The sequence below is a fragment of the Thamnophis sirtalis genome, unplaced genomic scaffold (assembly GCF_051295495.1).
Source record: "Thamnophis sirtalis isolate CommonGarterSnake01/CBP01778 unplaced genomic scaffold, rThaSir2_p1.2 scaffold_8, whole genome shotgun sequence".
Lineage (NCBI taxonomy): Eukaryota > Metazoa > Chordata > Lepidosauria > Squamata > Natricidae > Thamnophis > Thamnophis sirtalis.
Window position 1 is genome coordinate 67,092,152 of NW_028261388.1, and position 19,631 is coordinate 67,111,782.

General features: G+C 46.3%; 1 protein-coding gene across 2 annotated transcripts in view; it reads left to right on the forward strand.

Moving 5' to 3' along the window:
* The window catches only part of PCDH1 (protocadherin 1), a 179,832-nt gene that overhangs the window by 40,325 nt on the left and 119,876 nt on the right, over positions 1 to 19,631 (forward strand). For both annotated transcript variants that reach the window (XM_087721830.1, XM_087721829.1), the window contains exon 2: positions 13,366 to 14,177. In XM_087721830.1, coding sequence (XP_087577956.1) covers positions 13,383 to 14,177 — 795 coding nt within the window. In that variant the 5' untranslated portion in view covers positions 13,366 to 13,382. The remainder of the gene's footprint in view (positions 1 to 13,365; positions 14,178 to 19,631) is intronic.

Below are 19,631 nucleotides of genomic sequence, written 5' to 3' on the forward strand. Positions count from 1 at the left end.
CACAGCTTTCCCGCCATTCTCCGAAACTTCCAGATTAATTCCTTTGCAGGGTTGCCTCTTTGCTTAAATTCTTTGATCTCTGCCTTAGCCTTCTGCCCCTGACCAGTGTTTTTGAACAGGGCCCTCAGCGCTTCCACAAATTCATTGGCATCCCCAAGCTCAGGGGATGCATGGTCATGGAGCTGGGCTATCCCTTCAGCTGTGTCACTTTCCATGTTTTCGGCTATGGCTGAGATCATGTCTCGGTCGAACTGGTACTGGTCACTGCAATGGTCTAGGTGGGACCAGATCCAGTTTAGGAAGTAAGCAAGCTTTCCTGGGGTCCCATCAAAGGTAGCTCTAAAGCATGGTGCAGGGGCTAGTGGCGCTGGCGGGGGTTGAGCCGTGATGGGTGGAGGAACTGATGCTGGCATCCATTGGCACTGCAAGCATCCATGGCCGGGGTAGAAGGCCCAGCCAGGGGGAATCTGGTTAGCTGCTGGGAGCCTAGGGGATGGCTAGTGCGACTGGCCAGCTTGCCCTGGCAGTCCAGAAACTCTTCTTTGCAAGAGTGGGCTGGATTGGCTTATCGGCCCAGGTCTTATTTTTTGGGGGGGGAAACGGTAGGTGCCTTGGGTGTAATCCCAAAACAACTGGAGCACAATTGGCATTGACAAATTTGCCATCAGTCAATTGCAGAAGGCGGCTTTACTTGGAACAGCTTCCATCCTGTGACGATATCTGTAACACAATCAAACATCCAGATCTGCTTAGCCCAGATCCTTAGTAAGGCCTCAACAGATAGACAAAAATGCCAAACTGAGTCTGAACATCTGGCTGACTGCGGTGACCATCATCAACAACAACAACAATAATATAGAATGACTGTGGCGATGAAAGCAAATGTAATGCCAATAATAATAGGCATCTTGGCAATAGCAATAGCAGTTAGAGTTATATACCGCTTCATAGGGCTTTCAGCCCTCTCTAAGAGGTTTACAGTCAGCATATCGCCCTCACAGTCTGGGTCCTCATTTCACCTACCTTGGAAGGATGGAAGGCTGAGTCAACCTTGAGCCGGTGAGATTAGAACCGCTTAACTGCAGATAACAGTCAGCTGAAGTGGCCTGCAGTACTGCACCCTAACCACTGCGCCACCTCGGCTCCTATCTTGTGTGCAATCCCAAAACAACTGGAGTACCACTTGAACACCATCGGTATTGATAAAAGTCACCCTCAGTCAAGTGTAAAAGGAATAGCTTACAATACCTTTAAGACCATCAAACATTCAATTCTGCCTATCCTAGGTCCATGGGAGGGACTTGATAGGTAGAGAAAAAAAATGTTAAATCCAGTCTAAACATTTGGCTGACTGTGCAATGAATCATCATAAAAAGGAATTCTACAAAGATTTAGATAAGAATAAAAGCCCTACTAGAACGGAGACACCCTCAAAAGCAATGTAATTTATCTTCCCTGATCTTCCAGCATAAGTATCTTTAAAGCATTTTTTTTAAAGTAGCAACACAGCTTTGTTGATCAGTATTGCTTTCATGTCCCTCGTACTCATTTGTATTACTTCAAAGTAAAATCAAGAAATGTCTGGTTGTGGCTATGGTTGAAGCATTTTAATGGGTATGAAAATAATTTCTTTCTCCAGTTATTCAGTTTTATTCATAATTATGTATATATTATTAAAGTTCAAAAAATACATCTAGCTTCTTATTTTATTTGGCCATCACTTTTCTGGGCATATTGCCAGTTCATATTTAGATTCTTAGAAATGCCCTGTCCTGTTTCCTAGGTGGTCATTCTTGGTATTCTTTTTTAAAAATGTAATTTAAATAGATAATTTCTCCAAGGGGCTGCTTGGAGTGTCCAAGCACGGGTTAACTTCAGCTTGCTGCCCAAGGACTGAGTTCAAAGTTTGTGTAGCCATGCCTCTTGCTCCGCTCAGTTTTAAAAAACTCAGTCACCCTAAAGGATGCTTTTTGGGGGAGTTCCAGTCCTTGAGCAACAACTTGGACTCTCCTAGTTAGCGTAGTGTAGCCTTATTAATTTCTCTTGTGTTTATTTAGGTTAATTCCTGTAGCTTTGTTGTTTTTGGCTCCCGATCCAGATAAGTAAAATCACCATCGGACGCACGAAACAGGCTACCTGGAATGTGACTGGCTTTCACGCTGCCGCGATTACAGCAACATCGTGGGAGGCTCATTCAGCAGCTGCTGGCAAGCCCTTGGGGACAGGTAGGCAGTCAGGGTCCCCTAAAGGAATTTCAGAGGACAATTAGCTAGCCGGACACTCTCCTGAGGATTCGGATCCTCCGACAGTTTCTCCGGTGCCGCTCCAGGCGTGTGGCAGCCATTTTAAAGTAAACAGCCTCAAAATTGCCCATCCACGCTGCAAATCCTAGCAGGGGCTGAACTGCAAGGTCCCGGGATCCACCAGTTAGGGAAGCCTCTCTGGCTCCTACTGGGGTCAGCGAGGTTTCTGAGGGGGAAGAGATTGAGCAGGACCCCCCGGATCTTTCAGAGGACGAGAATCCCCTCCCTGACATGCCTGCCTTCTCAGGCTTATTCAAGCCCTCCATGTTTAAGGCTATCCTTACCAAGGGTAGAGCTTCTGCCACCCAAATGGGTCTCCCAGCTCAGGCAGATAAATCCTCCACTGATCAGGGCTCCAAGGATACCATTGGACCCCAGGATCCAGGTGCAGGACTCTTTAAGAAAACCCCTCCTCCCCAGGATCTGGTTCCACCTCCACAGCTGTTCCTTGATGTTATACAGCGCCAATGGCCCTATCCGGGTTCTATGGCTAATCCCAGTGGGGTAGATAAGAAACTTTACACCATGAAAAGTAGCCTTGAGGATCTTTTGAAACTTCCTCAGGTGGATGATCTTATTGTATCTCTAACTTCTAATTCAGTCCTTCCAGCTGAACTACTGGAAGGCTTAAAGGCGGAGGACAAGAGGGCAGAGAAGGCCACTCATAAAACTCACCTGACCACTGCATGGGCCATGAGGGCATCCTCTTCTTCCTCTTACTTTAGCAGGGCAGCGCTGTTTTGGCTCTGCAAGCTGCTGTCCAGCTACCGGCAGAGGACACCAGAGTGCAGCAGGATGTCAATAAAATCATAGCAGCTGTCGAATACTTAGCAGATGCCTCGCTTAAATTTTCCTCCAGAGCCCTCGCCTCCAATGTAACCTCACACCGCCTACTATGGCTTCGCCACTGGTAGGCGGACATGAAAGTGAAGTGGAAGCTTGCTTCCGCTCCTTTCAAAGGGGGGAAACTGTTCGGGGATGCCCTGGATTCAGTCTTAATCAAATCCAAGGATAAACGTAAAATCTTACCTGCGGTCACCAAAAAAACAGACCATAAGGGTCAGCCCTTTTGTAGGCAGGCCTTTCGGAACACAGAACCCTCCACCTCCTCTGGAGGATTTAATCGACCTTACTCCCAACCTCAGGATCGTCCCCAACAGATCTTCCTATAGGGACAAGAACAGGCAGCAGGGCAACCGTAGATCCTTCCGAGGGGCGTATTCAAACAGCTCCTTTCGGCAGTCAAAGTGACATTCAGTGCCCTCCTCCCATACGCGGTCATTTTCAACTTTACGCTGCTCAATGGGAGGAGACCACGACAGACACTTGGATGCTGAATACAGTCCGTCACGGGTTGACCCTGGAATTCCTCTTGTCCCCCCATGGACTTTTGTCCATTGTCCCATTCTCAAATCTGCCCATAAGCGCCACCTCAAGTGGGTGGAGATAGGTCATTTGCTAAAGATAGCGGCCATAGAGAGGGTCCCCAGGGGCCAGGAGGGCAGGGGATTCTACTTCATCCTCTTCCTGGTTCCCAAATCATCAGGAGGAGTAAGGGCAATTCTGGACCTCAAGAAACTCAACATCCATCTGGCGTACAAGCGCTTCAAGATGCAGTCCCTTCAGACCATTCTGGACTGCATCAGGCAGGAATCCAGCATCTCGGCATGGTGATCGACTCCAGGATCTGCAAGGTCTTCCTCACCCGGGAGAGGGTGGACAACATCAGATCCCTTGTGAGAACCATCTGTGCGGCAAGGTCAGCATCCATAGTCTCTCTCCCTGTTGCTGAGTAAACTAGTGTCATGTATTTTGGTGGTGCCATGGGCACATCTGCATACACGGGAAGTCCAGTGGTTCCTCTTGCCGATCCAGAGACGCAAGGCCAGCAACTCCAGGGGAGTGGTGCGTCTTCCTCCAAGGGTGGTGCGCTCTCTCAGTTGGTGGCAGTTGGAGGCCCTACAATGGGGCTGCTCCTTCAAGGAACCGGAGCGCCTGGTCATAACAACGGACGCCAACCTATACGGCTGGGGCACTCATCTCCAGACGCTCATTGTCCAGGGCAGGTGGTCTCAGGCGGAGCTCGCCCACAACATAAATTGACTGGAGCTCCAGGCTACCAGACTTGCCCTGCGTCAGTTTCACCATCATATCACAGGCCGCGATGTTCTAATTCTGACCGACAACATTGCCACAAAGGTGTACATAAATCACCAGGGTGGCACCTGATCTCTGGCCCTGATGGCAGAAGCACAGGCACTGGGCCGCTGAGCAGAGCATCACCTGGCATCGCTGCGGGCAGACCACATATCGGTGGAGGACAACATGGCCACGGACTGGTTGAGCAGAACTACAAACTAGGCACCATTACAAACTAGGCACCAGAACTAGGAGTGGTGCCTTCATCCATCGCTGTTCCGTTAACTGTCGCAGAGGTTCAGTCTCCCGAAGGTTTACCTCTTCACCACTCCAGCCAACACACACCTCCCTCGGTTCTTCACCAGGTTCCCTTGCCCAGGAGCGGAAGGGATGGATGCCCTTCGGTGTCGTTGGCTTCCCGGACTATTGTACACCTTTCCACCTGTTCCATTGATTCCACTGATGATCAGGAAAATTCTGACAGGGAACAGGAGTGTTACTTGTGGCTCCACACTGGCCAAGGAGATCCTGGTTCGCCAAGAGGAGCACCTGACCCTCCAGTGCTAGCCTGCAACTCTGTGCTTCTCCAGGCCCAGCTTGCTGAGGTGGATGGAGACGCCTGATGCCTTCCACCCACCACCAAGCTGTTGTGCTTGGTGCTCGGCGGGGGAGAGGAACACGTCGTCACGCCGCCCCTTTCTTTCTCTTGGCTTTGCTGACAAGGAAGGAGGAAGTCCAGGCTTGAGGGATGGCCCCCACCCTGCAAGATCCATCCCCATCGTTCTATCCCAGCCCCTTTTGCTGGTGGCAACAGCAAATGTACTGTGAAGTACACATGAAGACGGAATGCTGTTGCCCTGCAAAGGCAATTGCAGGAGCGCTTCACTCCCATGCTAAGGCTCTGGCCATGCCACTGCTGCAACACGACATAGCTCTTTCATCTCTCTGCCATGATAGCAGGGAGCTGCAGCAGAGGGCCCAAAGGGCAGGTTGCTGACCCACATGTTAGGGCAACTGGTTTGTAGTCATTCAGTTCCTTGATGGTGGGCTTCTTTGGCACTGGGATGATAGAGCGTTAGAAGCAAGAAGGAAAATAGCATATCTTTAGTGATGTATTTAAAATTCGGGTGAAGATGGGGGCCAATTGGTCAACACAGACTTTTAAACAAGAAATAGAAATGTCTAGAAATAGATCCTTTTCTGTGGTCAGTAGGGGTTGTGAACCCAATGGGATGGGGTCAGTTGTAGGAGGCTTGCTTTTGAGATGGGGGTTGTGGAGATAGGTGGCTGCAGTTTCCTTTCAAACCTGCAGTAAAATACATTCAGGTCATCTGCCAGTTGTTGATTTCCTTCAGCCTGGGAAGGAGGTTTGCCATAACCAGTGATATTTTTAAGAGTTTTCCACATGTTTGCTGGCTCATTCGTTGTGAATTGATTCCTTAGCTTTTCAGAGTAGCTTCTTTTTGCTGCTCTGATCTCCCTTGTTAGTATGTTTCTGGCCTGATTGCACAGCATTCTATCACCTTTTCTGTAGGCTTCCTCTTTGGAACAACGTAGCTGCTTAAGTTTAGCTGTGAACCAAGGTTTATTGTTACTGTACATTCGCAAGTTCCTGGTCAGTACACATGGGTCTTTACAGAACTGACATGATGTTACAGTATCTGTGACTTCATTCAGGTCTGCAGAGGTATTTTCAAAAATATTCCAATCAGTGCAATCGAAACAAGCCTCAGTTCAAGTCCTTACTGATTTAATAGTTGGTTTCGTGTTTTTAAGTCTTTTGTCTGTAAGCAGGTAAATCATGCAGTGATCAGAATGGCCCTCAGCTCCTCGTGGTAAAGACCGATAAGCATCTTTTAGTGTTGTGTAGCAATGGTCTAAAGCAATGGTTCCCAAAGTGGGTGGTACCGCCCCCTGGGATGGTGGGGCGGCTTAGGGAGGCGCTAAGAGGCAAGGGGCGGTAAGAGGCAAGGGAGGTGGCAGAGTAGTGCTGGAGGTGTTCTGCTGTACTGTACTCCCGACTTGCCTAGCTTAGTGCACAGGAGCAGAAGGGAATGCGATGGGACCAAAAGCGAGAGTCCTTCCCTGCGCGGCTTGTGTGGAGGTGGCGGCTCAGTCTCGCCTTGCCAGGAACAGGCGACGCCGCTCCTTTGGGAAGGCTTGGATCTTACATGTGCCTTCAATGGGTGGAAGGGCTGGGTTCTTTGTTGCACGAGACTGGCAGTTAAAACTGCTCCTCCAGCTGTGGGGGGGGGCATGAACCCTAAACGTAGCGATGAAGTTGTCTTCCCTGCTTCTCGCCGATTTTGCCACCTTCCTTCTCTGCGGCCTGCTGTTATTTAACGAATGGGCATGTGGGTGAACAGCTTCACAAGAGCCGAAGGTCCTGTCCCACCCAACATGATCGCATGGGGACCCTTGCCCGGTCTGTCATGCTGTGTAGAAACTGAGCTTCTGCCTCCATTAAAAATTGCATGGGAAGCTGAAATTTTGGAATGTGATTCTAAGAGGAAGAGTGTCTACTCCGCTTGAACTACTTTCTTATGTAAATAAGGATTGAACAGCGTACAAAAGAGGTTGTGGATTGTAATTCTTTTTTTTATATAATTTTTTTTTATTTTTGTTACATAGACAACATAAACACACAACAATAGAAAAAGAAAAAAGAAAAAAGAAAAGAAAAAAAACCCACCAAAGGGGGGGGGACAAAAAAAAAACCAAAGCCCATCATCACATACAGTATGTCGTTTGGTTACAGGTGTTTGTGTTACAGGTTGTGGATTGTAATTCTTTCATGCTGGGCAGGGCGTGATTTTGCAACTACTTCATAGATGCACGTTTTTTTCTATAGTATTAGTATTGTTAATAGGATTCTTTTTAAAATCATCTGGATTTATAAACAATCTTAATCTTGCCCACTGCTGGAAATACTCCAGAAAATGTGTTTTAAATTAGTAATAATTTTTATAGCGTTAGCTAGCTGGCTGATCTGCTGAAAGAGGGAGGCATGTTTTGTTCAGAAGTTTGTGGAATTGAGACAAGTGGTTCTCAAGCATTGACACACCTTTCAAAAGTAGCTTACAGTGCAGTTTAACATCATGTCCTGACTACATCCTTGTGTTTCCCCTCAAAATGAATTGTCATTGCCCTGATCTCATTCCCAGTAATGAGTGAAATATCTTTAATCATTAGTTGTACTAGCTATAAAGTGGCATTTTTCCTCCTTTCCTATTGACTTTGCTTGTCAGAAGGTCACAAAAGTGATCAACATGACCCCGGGACACTGCAACAATCATAAATATTGAGTAAGTTGCCAAGTGTCTGAATTTTCATCACATGGGCATGGGAATGGTGCAACGATTATAAGTGTGAAAAACAGTCATAACTCATTTCTTTCAGTGCCATTGTAACTTCATATTGTCACTAAACTAATAGTTGTAAGATAACTATTCACAAATTGCTAGGGAAGATACAAACTTGCTCTCTTCCTGCCTACATTCCAAACTCTGCTATCTCTTTGCCCTCTGAAAAGCCTTTTTCCTCCTGCTGCAGACTACAAGTATTTCTCAGATTATGACTATAACTGAGTCCAAAATTTCTTGTTAAATGAATCACTGCACTTGTTACTAACGTTGTTAAGTGAATCTGGCTTCTCCATTGACTTTCCCTTGTCAGGTTGCAAAAGATATGATATGACCTCGGGACACTGCAACCATCATAAATACAGTATGAGTCAGTTGCCAAGCATCCAAATTTTGATCTTACGACCATGGGTATGCTACACTGGTCATAACTGTCAAAAATGCTCATAAATCACTTTTTCAATACATTTTCAATGATGAAGATTTTGATCGTTTGCTGCTTCATACAGAAGTTTGTTGGCTATCAAAAGGCAACTGTGTGAGACGCTTTTATAATCTTTGTGACGTGGAGTTTTTTGAAAACAAGAATGCCTTACTCAGTGGTGAACTCAAAGAGATCAGGCATGACATTGCTTATTTATCAGAACTATTTGCAAAGTTCAATGAGGTGAATTTGCAGTTGCAAGAAAATTAGGTCAATTCTTATTAAGGCCAAATCTGTCATCTCTTCGTTTATTTCAAAGTTAACTCTATTCAAGTGCAATATAGGCCGTTGCGAGCTATACCAATTTCCAAGCTTCTCTGAGCTAGAAGAGAAAGGTGGGATACAAGATGATGATCTTCAAGTTTTTTGTGACCATTTGAACATGCTGCATAAAGATATGTCTGAGCGATATCAGGATCTTCTTTTGATAGAAATTCCAGATTAAGTGATAAATCCATTTTCAGATACTGAGGAAGATGGGGTAGTGGAGGAACAACTCATAGAGCTGTAAAATGACATTGAGCTGAAGCCAAAGTTTAAGAAATCGTACCAAGAGTTTTGGTTACAGGAAGAAATTTCTGATCGCTATCCTGCACTATGGACAGTGGTTAAGAAGTTCCTTGTTGCATTTCCAACATCATATTTGGTGGAACGTGGCTTCAGTGTGGTCATCCAACTTCTCTCCAAGCAAAGAAATGGACTCCAGATTACTGAACGTGGTGATTTAAGACTCCTGCTAAGTGACTTAAAACCCGACATTGGGAAACTGGTATCACTTCATCAAGCCCATCCATCACATTAAGAATTTACTGAATAGTGAAGTAGTTACTAAATTTTACTGAGTTTACTAAGTTACTAGTCACTAAGGTTCTTGATAAATGACTATCAGACTTTGAAAACCTGGTATCACTGGATCATGTTCAACAATTTTGTTGAATTAACATTAACTAAAAAGGTTTTTAAATTGATTTTGAATAAATGTGCAATTAATTGTTACAGTTTTGAATTTTACTGTTACTATCTTCCTTCCGTCGTGCAAACAGCCCAGTCACATGATCCCCCCCCAAGCGATGCCCACCAAGCCACACCCACAGAAGCAGTAGAAAAAAATATTAATTCCCCCACTGGGTAGGGCACTGAGGATCATTTTGTAGCACCAAGGGGGCGGTGGACTGAAAAAGTTTGGGAACCACTGGTCTAAAGTATTCTTGCCTCTAGTGCAAGGGTCAGTAAACTATGAGTTTAAGGGAAGAGACAAGATAATTCTTGGGAAAGGGAAGGTATGAGAAAGAAACACAAAATAATCTCTTGGTTCAGTTTGGCATAAAATGAGTCAGGGAAACACTCAGGCTTTCAAGATTTTGTTATACCCCACAATAATAAAATAGCATTTGCTGTATCTGTTTACTGAACTGAACTATCTTGAAGAGCTAAATTTGCTCTGTCCTGGAGCATTTTAGCACATTCTGTTACAAACTTTTTAACTTTTCTGATGCAGAAGAGCAGTATAACAACACTGTCCTTAAATTAGTTAATCAATTAAATTTATGCACCTCCTATATCACTGTTTGGGGCACCTCTGGGCAAAATCCCTTCAGTTTCTCTTTCATCAAGAAATACAGTTGTATTTGCAGCAGATGTAGTTTGAGTCTTCTTCAAACAGAAGGCAAATATTACATCTAGTTTGCAGATTATGATGCTTATTCATATTGCTTTTTCTCCTTCAATTCCCCTAGCAAATTTCCACACATACATTCTGTGGTTTTTTGTTATGATTGCAAAGTCAAAGAAAAATATTACAAAGAAAAACTTCATAGCTGTGAGCTTCCTCCACATCTCGAGGCTTTGATTGCAGGACCGAGGCTTTGGCTCCTGCTTCTACTTTGGCTACTGTTTTCATGCTTGCAAGCCGTGTTGTAGGTTTCACACCATTTCTTCTGGCTGGCAGTGATCCACTGTGAGTTATTTGCTTCTCTCTTAGGTCATTTGAAGAACAGAGTAATATTTCTGATCCACTAGCCAGCATTGCATTTGAAGGGGGTCTTCCCAGGCTTGGGAAAGGCAAATTTGAATTACAGTTAGAGCAAAAATCAAGTAGCACTAACGGACCATTTTCAAAATGGCAGACCAATCTTTGCCTGCAAGCAGCAGCCCGGCTGAACCTTCTCCCAGGCAGCAAAGGTCAACTTCAAGGGGGCCTTCAGACAAGCCCCAGACCCCGGATTCCAGGAGAGCTTCATCAGCTTCTGAGAAAGATGCAAAGAGGAGTTAAAGGGCCTTGGAAAAGTACTTCTCGACACCCAGAAACAGGCAGAAGCAGTCAGGGCTCCCAGAATTCCAGTGAGCAGGCCCAAGGTTTCCCACCCTTTGGAAACAGAACTGCCTTTGCAGATTCTGGAAGATAGCCAGTTAAATTGGTCACCCATTGATACCAATGAGATGCATCCCTTTCAGGCAGCCTCTTATGAGGAGGATTTTGCTCGCCTCTCCTGCCTGGCATCTGCAGGATTGTAGCCCAATTTGACTACTAGGCTTTCTGCCCCGATAGCTAACCTTTACTCCCACAGCAGTGGGACTCCGCTCTGGGGAGGATCAGGGCCCTGGTCTCTCCCAAGAATTACATAACATCATCGCTGAGACCATATTGCAGGGCATAGTCAGCACTGTTCCACAGAGGCTTTCCGTGCCACCCTTGATTATCAGGCCTGCAATCCCAGACTCAAACTCGTCTAACTTACTTGCAGGATCCCCATTCACCCCCCCTTCCCTTCATAGTGAGGTTTCGATTATGGGGGGAAATGATCCAGGGGATCAAGCCTATCTGAGGAGGAAGGCCTCATCCCAGACAAATTCATCCCCAGCTCCTCAGGATCCTAATGATCTACTGTTCACAGAGCCAGTGATAGAACAAGAAAATTATTTGTAGATGTTATTCAGCAACAAGGGCTCTATTACTGCCCCTAGGGGGATCAATAGTAAGATGTATGGGGTGGATCAGGATTTTGAGGAACTCCTTAAAGTTCCAGCTTTGGATGCTCCTCTTATCACTCTGGCATCTTCGGCCATCCTCCCTTCTGACACAGTGGAAGGTCTAAAAGTGGATGATAGAAAGGCGGAGATATCTTCTCACAGGATGCACCAGGTGGCCACCTGGGCAATTAGATAAGCCACAGCAGCTTCCTTCTTTAATAGGGCATCCTAGCTCTGGCTCCACCAGATGCGGGCCGTGACCTGACAAATGCGCGCCCGACAAAACCACGCCCACAAAAAGCACGCCATCCACAAACAACATAGTGGGACATGAAAACGTTTTAGGGTTAGGGTTACAAATGTTGTTTTTGTGTCCCACTATGTTGTTTGTGGATGGCGCTTTTTTGTGGGTGCGGTTTTGTGGGCGTGGTTTTGTCGGGAGCGCATTTGTCGGTGAACCGATGCGGGCCCAAGCTTCACCTAAGGACACAAGGCTGCAGCTGGATATTAACAAACTGATAGCAGCTGCTGAATATTCAGCAGACGCAACCCTTAACATGGCCAAGTTTGCTTCCAGTGCCATGGCGTCTAATGTCACCTCTCGTCCCCTCCTGTGGCTATGTCACTAGCAGGCAGAAGTGGAGGTTAGCATCAGCCCTCTTCAAGGGTGGAAATCTTTTTGGGGAGGCACTGGACCCTGTCCTAATTGAGGGAAAGGATAAGAGGAAGACTCTTCCTCACATGTACAGGAGAATGGAACGAAGGACCACCCCCTACTATCACTGGCAGTTCTTTTGGGCTCCGGAGACAGGATGCAACACCACTTTTTATCAGAGGTCATACCCCCAAGTAATTGACCACCCTCAGGACAGGTCATCCTTTTGAGACAGGATCACACAACCTCAGACCAAGCAGCCCTTTTGTGGGTCTAACTACCAGCCATTTTGCCGGTCTAAGTGACTTTCAATCTGATCATCCCATTGGTGGTTGATTAGCACTATTCACCAGCCAATGGCAAGAGACCACTACAGATGCTTGAGCTCTGCAAACAGTGAGGCTCAGCTTCACTCTAGAATTCTGCTCCATTCCCCCGAGACGCTTCATCCGGTGCCCCATTCCCAGAGACAACATCAAAATGTCATTAGAAACATAAAAACGTCGTTATAAACTGAGAATGGTCACTAAACAATTGTTTGTAAATGGAGGGCCATCTGTACATTCTTTATTATGAGATCAAGCCTATGGCTCATCTCAGTTGAGATGAGACCCTGTCTGTTTGCTGTAGAGTTGACATGAAGTCAGACATAAATTGTAAGTGCAGGCATGCCTATTATTTTTTCTAGGACAAAACTTTCTGGGAAACCTTGTAAAGAAGGATATTCCACAATATACCAGGACCACCTTGGTTTATTGATTCACCTGATGCCAAAATCCTAGCTATGTTAATATGGGATTAATATGGGATATGGCAGTAAATAAGTAAATAAATATTGCTTCATGAGAGAAAAGGCTAATCATGTTGTATTAAAAAGACATTACATTTTAACAATAGGATGAATTTTTAAGGCAATCAATTCATTAATCTGTAGTAATTTCTGAAAAGTGATGCAGAGATTTTCATGAAGGGTTGCTTTTGTGTATTCTATGTAGTATGCATTTGTAATGTGTATTTTTTTAAAGTTTTTGTATGCAGAGTTATATCATGGATTTCTTTTTGATACTGTAAATATTCTTGATGTTTTCTATTTTAGATGGAACTCTGCAAAGTTACAATAGTCAAGGTGGCAATAGATTTCCTTTATTTGCATTTTCATTAAAGATGACAGTTTATCATATGGTGAGTAAGTGTTGAAGCAATAGTAAATGTGGCTTTTTCCGGTGCCAGGCAGGTGTGGCTATTCTGGTATCGAGGTTGAAGTGAGTTATGAAACTGGGAGTGCTTTCTCTATATTCAGGAAGAAACTGGGAGTTCTTTTTTATTATTATTCTGTAGAGATCTGTATATAGTCCACAGCAGCTACGTGCTACTTTATATAAAAATTAAATGAAGTTTTCTTGGCTAGAACTTTGCTGTTGTTTATGATCTTTTTCTTTTCTTTTCTTTCAGTTTCATCAGAGTTCAAAATGCAGCAGTTGGTTTCTTGCCTGGGTGTGTGGTTTTTCCTCCAGCTTCCCAACTTTGGTTCTGGAACACGTGTTGTCTACAAAGTACAGGAAGAGCAGCCACCCAATACACTCATTGGAAGTTTGGCAGCAGACTATGGCTTCCCAGATGTAGGACATCTCTATAAATTAGAGGTGGGTGCCCCCTATCTGCGTGTGGATGGCAAGACTGGTGATATCTATACAACAGAAACTTCCATTGATCGGGAAAGCCTGAGAGAATGCCAGCACTTGTTCCCAGGAGATCCTTGTTTTCTGGAGTTTGAAGTTTCTATCACAGACCTGATGAACAATAGCCCTCGCCTACTGGAGGGGCAGATTGAAGTTATGGACATCAATGACAATACACCCAACTTCGCATCTCCTGTCATCACATTAGCCATTCCTGAAAATACCAATATTGGTTCACTTTTCCCTATTCCTTTGGCCATGGATCGTGATGCTGGTGCCAATGGTGTTGCTTCCTATGAACTCATGCCTGGTTCAGATGCTCAGAAACTTTTTGGCTTGCAAGTAGCAGAGGATCAAGATGAGAAACAGCCACAACTAATTGTAATGGGAAACCTAGACCGGGAGCAGTCAGAGTCTTATGACTTAACTATCCGGGTTCAAGATGGAGGTAGCCCATCTCGTGCTAGCAGCGCTTTGTTGCGGATCACTATTCTGGACATGAATGATAATGCACCAAAGTTTGAGAAACCATTGTATGAGGCTGAACTTTCAGAAAATAGTCCTATTGGTCACTCTATACTGCAGGTAAGCCCTTTTTCAATAGAAGACATATATAATTCTGCATTTAGAATTTGAGTACCTATTAATTTCAAAATATGAAAAGGATTATGTATTTAGGTATTTTGCATGCTTTACTTATTACTTTCCTAACATTTTAGAGACTTGATGTTATTTGAGGTTTGAATCAGTCAACAGCTTTTGTCCATCAGTAGATGTGCTTTGCAAACAATAGTCTGGGAGGATGAGTTGGGAATTTTGTAGTGAAATTCACTGGAATTAATGGAGAAATAGCATATATTTTTCCTTTTTCACAACTTCTTCATATACGTAGTTCAATATCACTTACAACTGCTACGTCAATCAACAGTAGCATCTGATTTCACCTGGTTACATCAGATGGCAGGGCAGTAAGATTTCATCCTTTAGCATAACTGGGATCACTAGCCATTGTTTTCTCTTCCTGCTAATCAATTCCATTAAATATGATTTTGTCCTTTATATTATTTTTATCACACTATAAATATATTAAATATGAGCAAATATTTCTCTGCTGAGGCTTATATATTCAGGAATAATAATAATCAACTTCCTACCAGTGAGGACAATTTACAAGCAAAACAGCTTGCCGTCAGAAATTGTGTGTGCTTCATCACTGGAGATTTTAAAGAAGAGATTAGATAGTCATATGTCTGAAATGGTATAAGGCAGGGTGTCAAACTCATGGCCCATATCTGGCCCACGGGGTTATTCTGGTCTACCCAATGTGAAGAGGAAAGATTGGGCCAGCATGGCTTTGGCTGGGTCTACCCAGAGGTGCCGAACAGCAGGACAACTGCGAGAGCCAAGCCAGACCTCCACTGTCCAACATGCCAATGGGAGCACTTCTGTTGGGCCAGCCAGCCCCCCTGCTGGGCTTTTGTGCTCAGTGCTCAGCCAGGGGAGAGGAGCGCTTCCCCATGTCTCCCCTTCTTTCTCTTGGCCTCACCAAGTGAGGTGGAAGGCCAGGCTTGGAGGATGGTCCCCACCCCACAAGACCTGCCCTCGCCGTTCTATCCCAGCCTTCTTTGCTGGCGGCAACAGCAAATATAGCATGATGAAGGCAGAATTCTGTTGCCACTTCACTCCCACACTAAGGTTCCAGCGATCACCACCGCCATGACAGGGTGACAGCTCTTTCATCCCTCTGCCATGACAGGGCACCACAGCAGAGGAGTGAAAGAGCTGCATAGGTCGCATTGTGGCTCCACGTCATAATGGGCTTCAGGAGAAGGAGGGGACCCTGTCTCTCCCATTATGAAGCGCATGAGTGAAAAAGTTCACTCAATCAATTCCAACTTCGTAAGATCTTTTTCTTTTGTGAGAAGTTGGAATTGATTGAGTGAAATGCAATGGAAAAACGTGATTGGAGCTGGGCTCTGCATACCATGTCTGGCATGCATGCCATAGGTTTGCCATCACGGTCCACAGTCCCTTCCAGCTTTATTCTGATTGATTGACATTTGGCTAAACCAAAGCAACCTTTTCCTATCTTAAATCATTATCACAACTATTCCAGGGATGGGTTCCCGCAGTCACTACTGCTAGTTCTCGTGTGTGCTGCACGCATATGCGCTTGATGCACATGAACAGAAAGAAAAAAAGATGATCCCGCCTATGGCGCTGCCCAGAAAACCAGTTTGGGGGTGGTGGCAGGCCTAGGTCGCTGCCAGTTCCAGTGACTGAGGCCACCAAACCACAACTGGTTCAGCTGAATAGGGCCGAACCGAGCCAGTAAGAACCCACCACTGAACTACTCCTTTCTTAGAGATTTTGAGACATAGGCATTCTGTGGGGATAACTTCAATTCATCTTATTCACTTTATCCATATTCAAATTCATGGACTGAGCCCTCCATTCATACACTTAAATCTGCACATGTTTAAGAGAATAACAGTCTAATACAACCTCTGCTCAAGCAGGAGAGACAACCCCCCCCAGCGCGCATGCATGCATGAATGACAGGTGCTCCCCACATTTTTTGCATGCTTTTTCAGCTTCCCTGAAGCCTCCGGAGCGCAAAAAAACAGCCCTACAGGGAAACCGGAAATCCGGGAACAGACTTCCAGTTGCTCGTAGGGCCATTTTTAGTCCTCTGGAGCCTTCAGGGAAGCCTCCGGAAGGCCCCTGAAGCCTCCGGAGGGCTTAAACTGGCCCTACAAGCAAACCAGAAATCCGTTCCCGAACTTTAGGTTTGCCCGTAGGGTGGGTTTTTTTCCACTCCGGAGGTTTCAGGGAAGCTCCTGAAGCCTCTAGAGGACCTCCAGGGGGAGGGAGCTGTTTTCGCCCTCCTCAGGCTCCTATAAAGCCTCTGAAGCCTGAGGAGGGCAAAAAATGGCTTTAAAAAAGGCTGAACTCAGCTGGATGAGAAGTGAAACATCTTCAAAAAAATATATCAAAAAGTCCAGTTGCCTTTTGAAAAAGCACCTTTGGGACAACTATGACCTGGGTGACTGATAATCTCCATAGGTATCTCTTTGATTGGTTTCCATGCATTTCTCCTTGTCCTGGCTTCAGATGGTTTGGAGAATATATTGACCCCCTTAGACATGGTCATTTCTCCCATATATCTTCTTTTCATTGGACTATACATAACCAGTTCTTACAATCGTTCTTCATATGTTTTACTTCCAGTCTCCTAATCATCTTTCTTACTCTTTTCTGCACTCTTTCCAAAGTCTCAACATCTTTTTTATATTATGGCAACAAAAATTGGATGTAGTATTCCCAATGTGGTCTTAATGTGACATTATAAATCAGTACAAACACTTCATGTGAGCTTGATTCTATTAATGCACCCTAGGACAGTGTTGGCTTTTATGGCAACTGCAGCACACTGCTGGCTCATAGCCACCTACTTGGTACCTGTGCATTTGGTTTTTTTTGCCTAAATGTAAAACCACCTTTCTTTTCTCACCACTGAATTGCATTTTGTTGGATAGGGCCCAATTGTTCAGGTCTGTTGGTATTGGTATTGGTATTGTTTATTTGTATGCCGCCCTTTTCCCTGGGGGGACTCAGGGCGGCTCACAGTCAAAAGGAAGGGGGGGGACAGACTTTTACATATAAGACAGTACATGATTAAAACGCAACATTCATACCATTCGGGCGGGTTACAATCTTTAGCCCCAGGCCTGACGGGATAGCCAGATTCTAAGGGCTGTGCGGAAGGTCTGGAGGGTGGTGAGGGTACGAAGCTCCACGGGGAGATCGTTCCATTGGGTGGGGCTACCACCGAGAAGGCTCTCCTCCGCGTGGTGGCCAGTCGGCATTGGCCAGCGGATGGAACTCGGAGGAGGCCTAAACGATGAGATCTAATGGGTCGTGTGGAGGTGATCGGCAGTAGGCGGTCTCTCAAGTACCCAGATCCACTACCATGAAGGGCTTTATAGGTGGCAAGTAGCACCTTGAAGCGTATCTGGAGATTGACAGGTAGCCAGCGATCGCTCGCGCGGCTGCATTCTGGACTAGCTGAAGTCGCCGAATACTCCTCAAGGGCAGCCCCATGTAGAGCACATTGCAGTACTCCAGCCTAGAGGTCACAAGGGCCCGAGTGACTGTTGTGAGAGCCTCCCGGTTCAGGTAGGGGCGCAACTGGTGCACCAGGCGAACCTGGGCAAATGCCCCCCTGGTCACAGCTGACAAATGGTGTTCGAAAGTCAGCTGTGGGTCCAGGAGGACTCCCAAGTTGCGGACCCTGTCTGAGGGGTATAATGTTTGACCCCCCCAGCCTGAGAGATGGAATATTTGCCAAATTGGCGGGAGGGAAACACAACAGCCACTCAGTCTTATCCGGTTTGAGCACAAGTTTCTTAGCCCTCATCCAGTCCCTAACAGCTTCAAGTCCCTGGTTCATCACGTCCACCGCTTCATTGAGTTGGCACGGGGCGGACAGATACAGCTGGGTATCGTCCGCATACTGGTGGTATTTTATCCCGTGCCGCCGAATGATCTCGCCCAGCGGTTTCATGTAGATGTTGAAAAGTAGGGGAGACAGGACCGAACCCTGCGGCACCCCATATGTTAGGGGCCTAGGGTTCGATCTCTGCCCTCCAACTAACACCGACTGTGACCTGTCCGAGAGGTAAGAGGAGAACCACTGCAAAACAGTGCCTCCCACCCCCACCTCTCGCAGTCGTCGCAGAAGGATACCATGGTCGATGGTATCGAAAGCCGCTGAGAGGTCAAGGAGAACCAGGATGGAGGCATGGCCTCGATCCCTGGCTCTCCAGAGGTCATCGGTCAATGCGACCAAAGCGGTTTCTGTGCTGTAGCCAGGTCTGAAGCCGGACTGGAATGGGTCAAGATAGCTGGCTTCCTCCAAGGCCCGCTGGAGCTGAAAGGCCACCACCTTCTCAACAACCTTCCCCACAAAGGGGAGGTTGGAGACTGGACGGTAATTGTTAAGAACGGCTGGATCCAAAGATGGTTTCTTCAGGAGGGGTCTCACCACCGCCGCTTTGAGTGCGGGGGGAAAGACCCCCTCCCGAAGGGAGGCGGTAACAACCGCCTGGATCCAGCCCCGTGTCACCTCCCTGCTGTTGACAACCAGCCAGGAGGGGCACGGGTCCAGTACACATGTGGAGGCACTCACAGCTCTCATGGCCTTGTCCACGTCCCCAGGGGCAACATCCTGAAACTCAACCCAGCGATGGTCTAGCAGATTATCCCCTTGTGCCTCGGCTGGATCTGCAGAATCGGAATCCAACTCCGACCGAAACCGAGCAACTTTGTCCGCCAAGAACTGGACGTACTCTTCAGCCCTACCCTGCAAGGGGTCCCCCGTATCCCTCCTATTTAGGAGGGAACGGGTTATCCTAAACAGGGCGACTGGGCGGGACTCGGCGGAGGCAATCAAGGTGGCAATATAAGATCTTTTTGCCGTCCTAATTGCCCTGATGTAATCCTTGATGCACGATGTTAAAAGTGCTCGGCTCGATTTGGATTTGTTGGATCTCCACGAGTGCTCTAGGCATCTCTTCCGGCGTTTCCTCTCCCGGAGTTCCTCGGTGAACCAAGGGGGTCTCCTGGATCCACAGCCTCGGAGCAGCCGTAGTGGCGCAATCCGGTCAAGGGACCCCGTCGCTGCCGAGTTCCAGGCAGCAACCAGGGTCTCCACCGGACTGTGGGCGAGAGTATCAGGAATAGCCCCAAGCTCCGTCTGGAACCTCAAGGGATCCATAAGTCGCCTGGGGCGGAACCATCTGGTTGGTTCCTCCTCCCTACAGCGGAGGTTTGGCCTCCGAAAGTCAAGCCTCAGTAGGCAATTAAAATCCTTCTGCACCTTAAGCATATCTGGAGTGTTGGATATTCCTGCCAGCTTAATGTAGTATTCTGCTACTCTCTTGTTTCTCCAGGTATAAATACAAAACATAAGGAGGAAGGCATTTTTAACTAGCTTGTTACAAAAATCTTTTGAAAGACTTACTATAATTTTGGGAT